Genomic DNA, 12,580 nt, shown 5'->3' on the forward strand with positions numbered 1-12,580 from the left:
CATGTGGATGCCAGTCCAGTGCCCAAGGACCGTGCCAGGCCCCCAGCAAGGAGACACCAAGGACCTGGACAACTGGACAAGTGCACAGAGATGTGGGCCCAGCAGCCAGGCAGGATGAGGGACACTCGGGACGTCCAGCATTGGCCAGAGGGTGGCCTGAGGCCCAGAGGCCCCTCTTTGTGCCACACCTCACACCCAGAAAGATGTCTTGAGAAGAATGGAGGGGAGAAATAACCCTTTAAGAGGGTCAAATTCTTTTTTTTTTTTTTAATTTTATTTATTTATTTATTTATGGCTGTGTTGGGTCTTCGTTTAGTTAGAGGGCTTTCTCTAGTTGCGGCAAGCGGGGGCCACTCTTCATCGCGGTGCGCGGGCCTCTCATTATCGCGGCCTCTCTTGTTGCGGAGCACAGGCTCCAGACGTGCAGGCTCAGTAATTGTGGCTCACGGGCCTAGCTGCTCCGTGGCATGTGGGATCTTCCCAGACCAGGGCTCGAACCCGTGTCTCCTGCATTGGCAGGCAGATTCTCAACCACTGCGCCACCAGGGAAGCCCCAAGAGGGTCAAATTCTAATGAGGAATCTGAACATTTACCTTAAAGAGACTTTTCTAAACTGCAAGAGTCTGAGGTACCTATAATTGGTAAGTCTAATTTTTCACTCATCGTATACCTCCACACTACACCCCACATACCTTATTTCACTGCAAGATAAGGTCAGTTTAAAAAAAAAAAAATGGAAGTTCCATTTTCTACACATCTGAGTCACAGTGTGCTAATCCTACGTCCCACCGGGACTATTAAAGGCAGCAGGTGGAACAGGGTGAGTGGGAGGGTCCCACGCTCCCTGTGGGGCTGTGCTCACCTCTTTGGGGTTGTCTCCCGCGAGGCGGAACTTGCGAGGAGTCTTGCTCCGAGCATATTTGCAGCCATTGAAGTACATGCTCCAGGAACAACCGAAGGAGAAGGAGGCACCACAGGTATTTGGGTCTTTGCCTTGGCAAGCGCAGGTACGGCTGCAACATATATCACATGTTAGGCACACAAGGCACATTTTTAGTTCTGGAATTTTCCCCCTCCCTCTGGCTTCCCAGTGACGGCCATGACATCCTTCCCTGCCCTCAACTCCTTTCCCAAATCTCTACCCTTGTGGGCAGAGAATCAGCTCTGAGCAGCCTGTTTGGCTCCCACCCCTGAGCCTGAAGTCTGAGAGTCTGCTGCGGGGAGAAGCACACGGGTTGTCTGAGATGGCTGGGAAGGATCTAATCAAAAACCCAATAACGTTTACACTTTGCCTTAACTCTAATATCTTGACCAGCTCCAACACTGACCACACAAACGGGAATAATGTGAACCACATGCCTGCTTCTTGCAGGCCCAGGTGCTGACAGGCCTTTAAACAAATGAACATTGACTTTGCCATTCAACACTTAATAAAATCCAGAAACAACCCAAATGCCCTCCAACTGGGGAATGAATAAACAAATTGTGACACACCCACACAGTGGAATACTACTCAGTGGTGAAAAGGAATGAGCTACTGATACACACATCCATAGATGAAACTCAGAAACACGGTGCCCAGGGAAAGAAGCAAGACTCAGGAGGCCATATGCTGTATGGTTCCATTCATATGACACTCTTGTAAAGGCAACCCTACAGGGACAGGAAACAAGATTTGTGTTTGCCAGGGGTGGGGAGAAGTGCCTGGCTATAAAGGGGCACGGTGGAGTCTGGGGGGTGATGGAACTCTTCTATATCTTGATTGTGGCAGTGGCTACATGACTGTAAGCATCTGTCAAATTCTCCAAACTGTATACCTCAAAGGATGAATTTTACTGTAAGTAAAAATATCTTAATTTTAAAAATGGGGGAGGGGACCCTATAAGGGTAGGTCTTGTGAATACCACTGATGCCTTATATTAGCAGGGCACTCACACTTTTCCACACTTGTTACCACTATTAGAGCCTCAGAGTCAATCTGGGGCGGAAAGCAAAGCTAAGCTGAGTCAACAGACCCTCCCCAGCCAGGGCCTGACCCCAGGACAGATCCGTAAGTAAGCATTCTTTCCACCACAGTCCTAACTCTGCAGGACACACAGGGCCCTGACTCCACTGCCCCACCCCTGCCCACTGGGACTGCCCACTGGGACCGTCCACATACTCATCGTTGAGGCCACATCTCCGGCTGGTGGGGTTCCCGTACTTCCGGAGGGTATCGGTGAGCTCCTGGTAGAGGGTGTCTCCGAGGCTTCGGGGGATGCCCTCCCAGGCCAGGATGAGGATGACGATCACGGCATTCTGGCAGTGGTGGCCCGCCCGGTGCCGCACGAGGCAGAGCAGCTTCTCTTCCAGCGTGTGCCTGCGGATCACCTGCAGGGAGGTGGGGCGGGGGTGCTGTGAACCACAGGAGCCGGGCACCCATGCTCCTCTGCACGGATGCCACAGCCCCTCACCTCTGCCCAACAGACCTGGGGGTGCAGATCTTTAGGGCAGTGTACCAGGGGCGTCACACCTTGGCGACAGCAACCGCACAGGCTAAAGGACCATTATAATCAGGGAAAGAAAAACATTAAAAAGCAAAATAAAAAAAATAATTACTACAAAACCTAAGTCATTGGTGATGTATATAGACTTAGGGATAAGAATATCGAGTTGGCCAAAAAGTCCCTTCGGTTTTTTTTTTTTAATTAATTAATTTATTATTTATTTATGGCTGTGTTGGGTCTTCGTTTCTGTGCGAGGGCTTTCTCCATTGGCGGCAAGCGGGGGCCACTCTTCATCGCGGTGCGCGGGCCTCTCACTATCGCGGCCTCTCTTGTTGCGGGGCACAGGCTCCAGACGCGCAGGCTCAGTAACTGTGGCTCACGGGCCTAGTTGCTCCGCGGCATGTGGGATCTTCCCAGACCAGGGCTCGAACCCGTGTCCCCTGCATTGGCAGGCAGACTCTCAACCACTGCGCCACCAGGGAAGCCCTCCCTTCGGTTTTTAAGTAAAAATAAAAGACATTTTTTATTTTCACCAAGAACTTTATTGAACCACGTATTCACCCTTTTGTTCCACTACCTTCTGCCATTTTTCAGACAACTTCATAATTCCATTCTTCCTGAAACTTTTTCTTTTTGAGCAAAGAACTGTTCCAGGTGCCTTTTACAGTCTTCCAGGGAATTGAAACTTTTTCCATTAAGAGAATTTTGTAAAGACCTAAATAAATGGAAATCCGAAGGTGCAGTGTCTGGTGAATATGGCAGATGAATCAGAACTTCCCAGCCAAGCTGTAACAGTTTTTGCCTGGTCATCAAAGAAACATGCGGTCTTTCATTATCCTGATGGAAGATTATGCGTTTTCTGTTGACTAATTCTGGTCGCTTTTCGTCAAGCGCTGCTTTCAGTCGGTCTAATTGGGAGCAGTACTTGGAATTAATCGTTTGGTTTTCAAGAAGGAGCTCATAATAGAGGACTCCCTTCCAATCCCACCATATACACATCACCTTCCTTGGATGAAGACGGCCTCTGGTGTGGTTGGTGGTGGTTCATTTCACGTGCCCCACGATCTCTTCCATTCCACCTTATTGTACAGTATCCACTTTTCATCGCCCGTCACAATTTGTTTTAAAAACAGAATGTTTTCATTAAGTTTGAGTAGAGAATCGCACGTGGAAATACGGTCAAGAAGGTTTTTTTCACTTAACTTATGTGGGATCCAAACATCAAAGCGATTCACATAACAAAGCTGGTGCAAATGATTTTCAATGCTTGATCTGGATATTCTGAGTAAGTCGGCTATCTCCAGAGTGGTATGACGTTGATTGTTCTCAATTAATGTCTCGATTTGATTTGCTATCAACTTCAACAGGTCTACCCGACCGTGGAGCATTGTCCAGCAAGAAATCTCCTGCACGAAACTTCACAAGCCACTTCTGACACATTTGATCAGTCACACCACCTTCTCCATACACTGCACAAATCTTTTTTTGCGTTTTTACCTTCCTTGAAATAATGAAGCATAATATGCCAAAATGTTGCTTTTCTTCCTTCCATCTTCAATATTAAAATGGCTACACAAAAATTCACCAATTTTTATAAGTTTTTTTTTTCAATGCACTCTGATATGACAGCTGTCACAATACAATCCAACAAAACCGTTTCGAATGAAGTTAAAGACAACTAGACGCTACTAGAAGCCAACTGACAGAAAAAACCGAACGAACCTTTTGGCCAACCCAAAACATAGATAAAATTATAAGCCAAAATATATTCAGAGATTTTTATGTTGTCCTAAAACATTTGCAGAGAAAACGGTGCATATCTGTATGTTTTTAGTTAAAAAGCAAGAGCCTTGATGCTGTGGAAAACAGTTTTTGGTAGTTCCTCAAAAAGTTAAACAAATATAACCAGGTACACCTAAGAATACACCCAAGGGAACTGAGAGTAAGGATTTGGACAGGTACTTGTACCCCCATGGCCAGAGCAGCATTACCTAGCAATAGCCAAAAGGCGGAAACAACCCAAATGTCCGTCAACTGACGAATGGATGAACAAAATGTGGCATGTCCATTCGATGGAATATTACTCCACCTTAAACAGGAACGAAGGTCTGACTCATGCTACAACATGGATGAACCCTGAGAACACTATGCTAAGTGAAGCAAGCCAGACACAAAAGGACAAATGATGTATGATTCCACTTATATGAGGTACCTGTACGTGTTAAATTCATAGAGACAGAAAGTAGAATGGTGGTTACCAGGGGCTGGGATGGCAGAGAGAGAGGGTTTGGGGAGTTACTGTTTAATGGGTATAGAGTTTCAGTATGGGATGATGAAAAAGTTTTGGAAATAGACTGTGGTGATGGTTGCATAACAATGTGAATGTAATTGATGCCACTGAATTGTACACTTAAAAATGGTTAAAATGGCAAATTTTATGTTATGTATATTTTAACACAATTTTAAAAAATTAATAATACCAAACCCCACTGAACTATATACTTTAAATGAGTGAATTGTATGGTATGTGAATTATACTTCAATAAGGCTGTTTAAAAAAAAAAAAAGCACGGGCCTTGGGCACTGCTCTCCTCTTCACTCATTCCCTAAACAGCGTCCTGGCTCACACAAAGATATGTTAAGGCAAAGGGTCCAGGAGTGGGGGATGAGGTGGCTGAATCTCCCCCCAGAATCCCAGGGAATTCTGTGACTAGATAAGATGTGCGGACCTGTGAAGAGCGGAGACACGGAAGGGCTCTGAGTGGCAGGAGGAGGGACAAGGACTCGAGGCGGGGCTTCTACAAAGGACTATAAGCAGGGGGCTCACTTATACACATAGCTACATGCTTTAGAAAGGGGTGCAGACAGTCGGGAGAGGGGTGAAATGGGGAGACCACTGACGTAACACAAGCAAAACAGATAAAGTCGGAACTAGAACAGTGGGGAATGAAGCAGGAAAAGGCATGGATTCTAGAGACCTTTAGGAGAAAGGGGACTTTGGGACCATCTGACTATAGGAGCTGAGGGACAGGGAAACGTCTTAAATCACCTCCACGTTTTGTGGCGCAGAAAAGTGGGTGAGTGTGGGCAGTGTTTCCTTGCAGGTTAGCAGGGAGCATGCTGAGGCCAGAGGCACTTTGGAACACTGGAGTGGCTATTCTAAGCAGCCCCAACAGAATGGGTCTGGAGGTCAGGAGATGTCTGGGCTGGGGACAGACTTGGTCATGAGTCCGTCAGTGCAGGGAGATGCTGAGAGAGCCACTGGGCAGGAAATACCAATAAGGAAAGCAGGCCAGATGTACAACTAAAGAATTGGGGGATGGGTGGGAAGCCAGACCTCTCTCCATCGACCACTGCCTGGCGGGAATTCCAGCCGAGTGTACCTACCTCTTCCAGTTTTGCAAGAAGAAAACAGAAATCCAGATTTTCACATGAAATCTCTCCTTTTAAACACAGGAACACCAAATTCAATTTTTAAAATTGTAGTAAGATATATGTAACATAAAATTTAGCATTTTAAGTGTACAGTTCAGTAGCATTAAGTATATTCACATTGTTGTGCAAACTATCACCAGAACTTTTTCCATCTCCAGAACTTTTTATTTTGCCAAACAGAAACTCTACACCCGGGGCTTCCCTGGTGGCGCAGTGATTAAGAATCTGCCTGCCAATGCAGGGGACACGGGTTCGAGCCCTGGTCCGGGAAGATCCCACACGCTGCGGAGCAACTAAGCCCGTGCAACACAACTACTGAGCCTGTGCTCTAGAGCCCGAGAGCTGCAACTACTGAAGCCCACGCACCTAGAGCCCGTGCTCCACAACAAGAGAAGCCACGGCAATGAGAAGCCTGCACACTGCAACGAAGAGTGCCCCCGCTCGCTGCAACTACAGAAAGCCCGCACACAGCAACGAAGACCCAACGCAGCCAAAATAAATAAAATTAATTAATTAATTAAAAAAAAAAAAAGAAACTCTACACCCATTTACAATAACTCTCCATTCTCCCCTGCCCACAGCCCACGGTAACAACCATCCTGCTTTCTGACTCTATTAATCTGACTACTCTGGGTACCTCATAGAAGTGGAATCATACAGCATTTGTCCTTTAATGACTGGCTTTATTTCACTTAGCATAATGTCCTTAAGTTTCATCCATGATGCAGCATGTATCAGAATTTGCTTCAAAAATTTAAAGGACACTTTGTATGCTAAACAAAACATAAAACTGGGCCAAGAGTTCCTGTTTTGAGCCACAGCAATAATGGTGTCCACCACCCTCACCCTCTGTGGAAGCATCGATTACATCAATTTATTTATAAAATTGTTTTTGTGGCTCAGTAAATATATGAACATGCCATTAATCATATCCCTGTGTGATTGGCCTACTGCAGGCTGAGTCGGGCATTTCATGGGCATCTGCACACATCGTAGGTACTAGGGTTTCTGAGACACTATTGTCAACCTCTGCTCATTGCCCGGGCAGCGCACTGACTAACTGCACTCATGTGCAACACACGTTCAGAGCACACAGAGACACCCGACCTGTCAAAGTTAAGACTGAGGTCACGCCCTTTGGGTTTCCCAAGTGACAAACACATAAAGGTGACTAGGCATGAGCAGACAGGCCTGTGGCACCCTCGCAGGCCTTTGGGTACACTCAAAAAAGCTATAACAAAGCGGAGCTCCCTATCCACACTCTATGAAGGAACCCAGCAGGATGAAATACACAAAGTGCAAAAGTCAAAGGCCAACGTAAGGTGTGAACAAACCAACACTCGAGCACGGCAACACAGACTGTTCACATGCCATCACAGGATTGTAAACAAATCACCTAGATTCTGGGCAGGAATTCCCTGAGCACTGAACCTAGAACAGCACCAGGCAGAGACTCAAATCTATTCCCCCATAACGCTCACCCTTGGTACTTAGTTCCAACCACTGGGGTTCCCCAGTAAGTCTACTCTACCATGCCCCTGAAGGGTCTTCAAATATCTGCCTTCTGACCTGTTACCTTTACAGGCTGGCGAAGCAGCATCTCCATGATTCTTCTACCAAAAGCCCATTTTTTCCGTCTGCAGTGTTTGCTTCTGGCATGCCTCTGTTTATTCTGAGCCTTTGGAACGCTCCGTGGGTCACTCCCTTACTCCCATGCTTGGTGACTTCCATACTTTGTACAGGCCACCTTAAAATAGAGACTACCAGCAGGCTCTCTGGGTAGTCCCCATTGCTTTCTTAGATCATTCTCTCAACACACATTTGCTGGGTATCCATGATGCACCTCAGCTTTGTCCCCCAAGATCCTAGCCGGTTAAGTCTAGAACTTGTCAGGTACACTGCTTGTAATGAAGGTATTGGTTGGGGGTTCAGGCTGCAAACACAGACGTGAACCCCAGTTGGAAAGAAAACCCAGGCTCTAGACATGGGACAGGGGAAGTAGGGAGAGCCACAGAAGGCACTGTCCACCACAGGCAGTTGGATGCTGCCAGTCCCCCGTGGCCATGGACCACTTCCTGCGCTCTTGATGCCATGCTGCCACCGAGGATAATCTGTCCTTCTTAGCATTTGTGGGTCACCTCCCCCCGGGGGGGGGGCAGAGAAAGGGAACACCTGCCCCTTCTCTAACTTCCAAGGAGGTGGAACTCTAGATGAGCTCTACAACCAAAATACATAGGGTATTTGGTGGCTGTGTAGGCAAAAAATAAGAGAAGTCCACCACACTATGAGAGATGGCTATAAAAGAGGAAAAAAAAAAAAAAAAAACACAACTCAGCATGGCCTTTTTCTTGCCACTGTAACAGTTCTATGATCTACCACTCTTCTCATAAAAAAATTTTCTTTCCTCTCTCCTTTTATCTTCACTCATCAGATACAGAATTTCCTCACCTCTCTGTCACTATGTATTCCCTTCTATCTGAGCTTTTCTTTCAAAGCTGGCATCCCCCACCAGACTTGGTGATACCCACAAGTTATTCCAACCTTTGGACAAAGCACTGTGCTACATGTGTCCTGCTCTGGGCATTTGTCCACAGACTCTGGAGGACCAAAGTTCTGAGGACCAAGTTCCTCCCCCGCCTCCATCATTCTGCTTCTCTCTCACAGCCCCAGAAACTGATCTCATGCTTTACCTGGGCAACTTCCTCCTCAGCCCTCAGCAGAGACATACAAGAGCTGGTCAAGAGCTAAAGCTTGACCACGGGTGTCTGGGGACTAGAAATGCATGTTCTCATCCTCAACACCATCCACATAGCCAGGTGTCTTCTTTCTTTAAGGTGCTGTTTCTGAAGCTGAGAAGTCCCTATCTCTACCTACGCCCCAAGGATCTTCAGTTTCTTGCCCAAGACTTTGGAATCCCTCAACAACTGCCTGAATTAGCAGGAGAGAGGGACAATGCCATTTCTCTAATAGGTTCTCTGGGGGGATAACACCCTACCGTGATCAGCCGCAGACAGAGTCAACCTCCCACTGTATTGACCATCTTTCACAAGGGTGGGGACAACATGCTTCTACATACCTGTGAATACTCTTAAGTATTCCAGATTTTTCCAGATAATTCTTCACTACTGTCTGAAAATTGCTACAAATAGATATGTGGTAGTTCAGGTTCAGACATCTTTCATTTTCGTTAAACATAAAGGTGCAAAGGCATGGGGTATAGACCAGATAAAAACAGGCATGTGCGGAGACGGACAGAGGATGACAAAGGTCATCTTACCACCATCCCTCACTCAAAGTGAGCCGTGTGTACGTTCACCCAGCCTTTTTGCCTTTGCCAACATGACTCTCCTCACCAGGAATGCTCTTACCTTCTCCTGGCCCATTTAATATGGCTCCACGCATAGCCACCTTCTCTGGGAAACCCAGCCTGCCGGTCATGTCCCTTGCCCCTGAACTCTACAGCACCAAGTCTGCCTCTCGGTGTTAAACCTCGATTATTCAAGTCTCCATGACCTTACTTCCTGTGTCTCTACATCATAAGCAGCTTGAACACAGGGAAGGAGCCTTCTATTTTCCATGTATATTCTCCCTACCAAGCACTGAGCAAACAGCTACCTGATAACCTTGCTGCTGCTCTGGGCGCTGGTTCCGCAGTGGTTCTAAAGTGCTCTATGAGGACTGGAAGGGCAAGGTCAGAAAACTTTGGGTGAAACTGGGGTCTGAGTCATTGACGTCCCCTCTACCAAGACACACAGGCTGCCTTATAGGAAACAGTGGCTCAGAAGTAAAACAGATGCAATGCTGTCCCTGACCCTGTCCAGAGGCTTCGTTCTTGTGGACAGGAGACAGGAACACCTGCAGCTCCAGGGCACACAAAGCGGGCAGAGGAGTCACAGGGACTGTGGTGGGGCTCAGCCTTGAGCAAGATGACATCTCCAGCTTCCGCTTCTCCTCCCTCCCTCTGCAGCCCTGAACCACATGGGCAGTATGAGCTGACAGTAATGACCAGAGCAGTTCCAAGGCCAGCCCTGGACATCAGAGGCTGGCATTTAAACAAAGTGAGGACTAACAGTTGAGGCTGGGGGAAGATGACCCTAACCAGCACCAGACGCTGGCTCACAGCTCCCTGGACAGTGCACACGTCTGCCCTCCACTCCCTGGCCCAGCTTGGACTGTGGAGCTTTGACACGTACCCACTTTGCGATGGGACAGCCACGTGAGCTCTTCCCTTCCTTCCCCGTGTAGATGACCTTCTCGATCCGGATGGCTTTCCCCTTCTCTCCGTACCTGGAGAGGGAGACAGAAGGCACCATTAGCACAGCTGAACCCCAAAGGAGAGCAAGTCTTGGTAAGAAGGCAAGCCTCAGTGTGTTTCAGCTAGGGTTTCTAGTTACTGCGGGGCAATAGAGAAGGAAGAGGAAGATTTAAATGTTTATTCCGTGTGAAAGCCTCTGGGGACACAGCTCCACTTACAGACTCCCAGGGCCTCTGGTCCACCTGGCTCCGCTCTGTCCCAGGGCAGAAGGTCTCTGATTATTACCTCTGAGCACTCAAACCCAAGGCTCAACACAGGCATTTGTATCCAGCCCTGTTAGCAGAGTTAGTTATTTATAAATTCAGTAAAATGCAATAGACAAAAGAAAACAAATGGGGAAACCCTTATTATTCTCTTTCAACAATCCCCAACTGACATTTGAACAGATGAGGACAGATAGCTGAGGCCAGGGGGAAGTGACCCTACCCAGTACAAACTGGCTCTGAGATTCCCTTGGACAGTAAACACGTCTGGTTCCTGCACACACCCCTGCCCTGGCCCATACATGTGTGCACACACTCAGGGATTCACCACATTCAGAGGTGATGAAACAGTGGCCCCCAGAGCTGAACTGACCTGCCCAAGGCCACACAGCTACCTGGGGGCAATGGCGGTTAAAGTGCAGCCTCGGAGGTCAGAGAGCTGGGGCTTGAGTGCCAGCGCAGCACTTTCTTGTTACAGGACCATGGCCAAATGACTGAACTTCTCTAAGCCTCAGTTTCCTCATCTGTAAAATGGATATAAAAATGGTTCCTGTCTCCTAGGCTTGGGAAAAGATCAAATGAGATAATCCACAGGGAGTGCAATAAAGTACCCTGAAGTTCCTGGCATGAGGGAAGAGCCCAATAAATATTAATTATTCTTAATACTGTAAACATCCATCTTACTGAATTGTCTTATTTTTAATAGCTTTTTAGTTTCAAGTACAATATTATATCATCTGCAAATACTGGTTATTTGCCACCTCCTCCTTTCCACTTTCCATGCCTCTATTTCCATCTCTTGTCTGTCTGTAGGGGCCAGCCCCTTCCAAAGCACTAGCAGGCATCTTTGCTTATTTCTTGACTTTACTGGAAATGTTTCTAACTACTCATCCCTGGGCATGAAGCTCGCTGACTTTGGGATAGAGATAGAGACTCCCTTACTTTGAAGGGCTCTACTAAGCGTTTCCTGTTCTAAGGATTTTTTTTTTTTTTTTTTGCTGCGTTGGGTCTTCGTTGCTGCGCACAGGCTTTCTCTAGTTGCGGCGAGCAGGAGCTACTCTTGGTTGCGGTGCGCGGGCTTCTCGTTGCGGTGGCTTCTCTTGTTGCGGAGCACGGGCTCTAGGCACGCGGGCTTCAGTAGTTGTGGCACGTGGCTCAGTAGTTGTGCACGGGCTTAGTTACTCCGCGGCATGTGGGATCTTCCCGGACCAGGGCTAGAATCCATGTCCCCTGCAATGGCAGGCGGATTCTTAACCACTGCACCACCAGGGAAGTCCTCGTTCTAAGGATTTTTAATCAAGAATCGATCAATTTTATCAAATACATTTTTAGCAACTAAGGACATAGATGATTGAATGGTTTTTCTCCTTTGGTCAATTAACAAGGTATGCTATTTTAACAGACTGTCTAAATCAAACAATCCTTATATTTCTGTAATAAATCCAATCTGGTCATAGCATATTATGTTAATATACTATTTAATAGAGGATAATGTTATCATAGCTACTACATATTCTGTTTTACATATTCTTTATATAAATACACAAATAGTTACACATAATTCTTTATCTCATCCACTCTACTTCTAGGAATCTCTACCTCAGACATAACTGTACAAATACACCAAGATTTAGGAAGAAGATATTCATTGTTGCATCAACAACAGAAAATTTAGAGAGAACTTAAATATCCAGTATAGGACTGGCTAAATAAAACATAATAAAATAAATGTACATGCAATGGAAAACCATGTAAGTCGTCAAAAAGGATTCTACAGAATTGTATGTACTGACATGAAAGAAATTAAGTGGGGTGGGGGGTAATAGCTACAAACATGGGGATAGTATTCTTGATCCCATTTTGTTAAAAATTTCTCTATATACATATGTGTATATCCGTAAATGCTTAGAAAAAATAGTAACGTAAGCGTCAAACTTTTAAAAAATATTTTCTTCTAAGAAGGATAATTATTAGAGAGCTTTATTCACTCTAGACTTTTTAAAAACAGCCGTTTATAGACATGTTTTATTTTTGTAATTGGAAAAGAAAACAAATATTTAAAAAAATGCTGATCTAAGGTTTCTCTGAGTTCAATGTTCTCTATTTCACTCAGGACCTCAGGAATGAGGTGAAAAGCTGAT

The 12,580-nt window shown here is 46.3% G+C and overlaps 1 protein-coding gene across 9 annotated transcripts in view; it reads right to left on the reverse strand.

Moving 5' to 3' along the window:
- The window catches only part of TET3 (tet methylcytosine dioxygenase 3), a 117,009-nt gene that overhangs the window by 15,237 nt on the left and 89,192 nt on the right, over positions 1–12,580 (reverse strand). For all 9 annotated transcript variants that reach the window (XM_082356537.1, XM_082356536.1, XM_082356539.1 and 6 more), the window contains 3 exons: positions 10,115–10,208; positions 2,162–2,370; positions 863–1,013 (listed from right to left, as the gene is read on the reverse strand). In XM_082356537.1, coding sequence (XP_082212663.1) covers positions 863–1,013; positions 2,162–2,370; positions 10,115–10,208 — 454 coding nt within the window. The remainder of the gene's footprint in view (positions 1–862; positions 1,014–2,161; positions 2,371–10,114; positions 10,209–12,580) is intronic.

Source organism: Balaenoptera borealis (assembly GCF_965194805.1).
Source record: "Balaenoptera borealis genome assembly, chromosome: 15".
NCBI classification, from domain to species: Eukaryota; Metazoa; Chordata; class Mammalia; order Artiodactyla; family Balaenopteridae; genus Balaenoptera; species Balaenoptera borealis.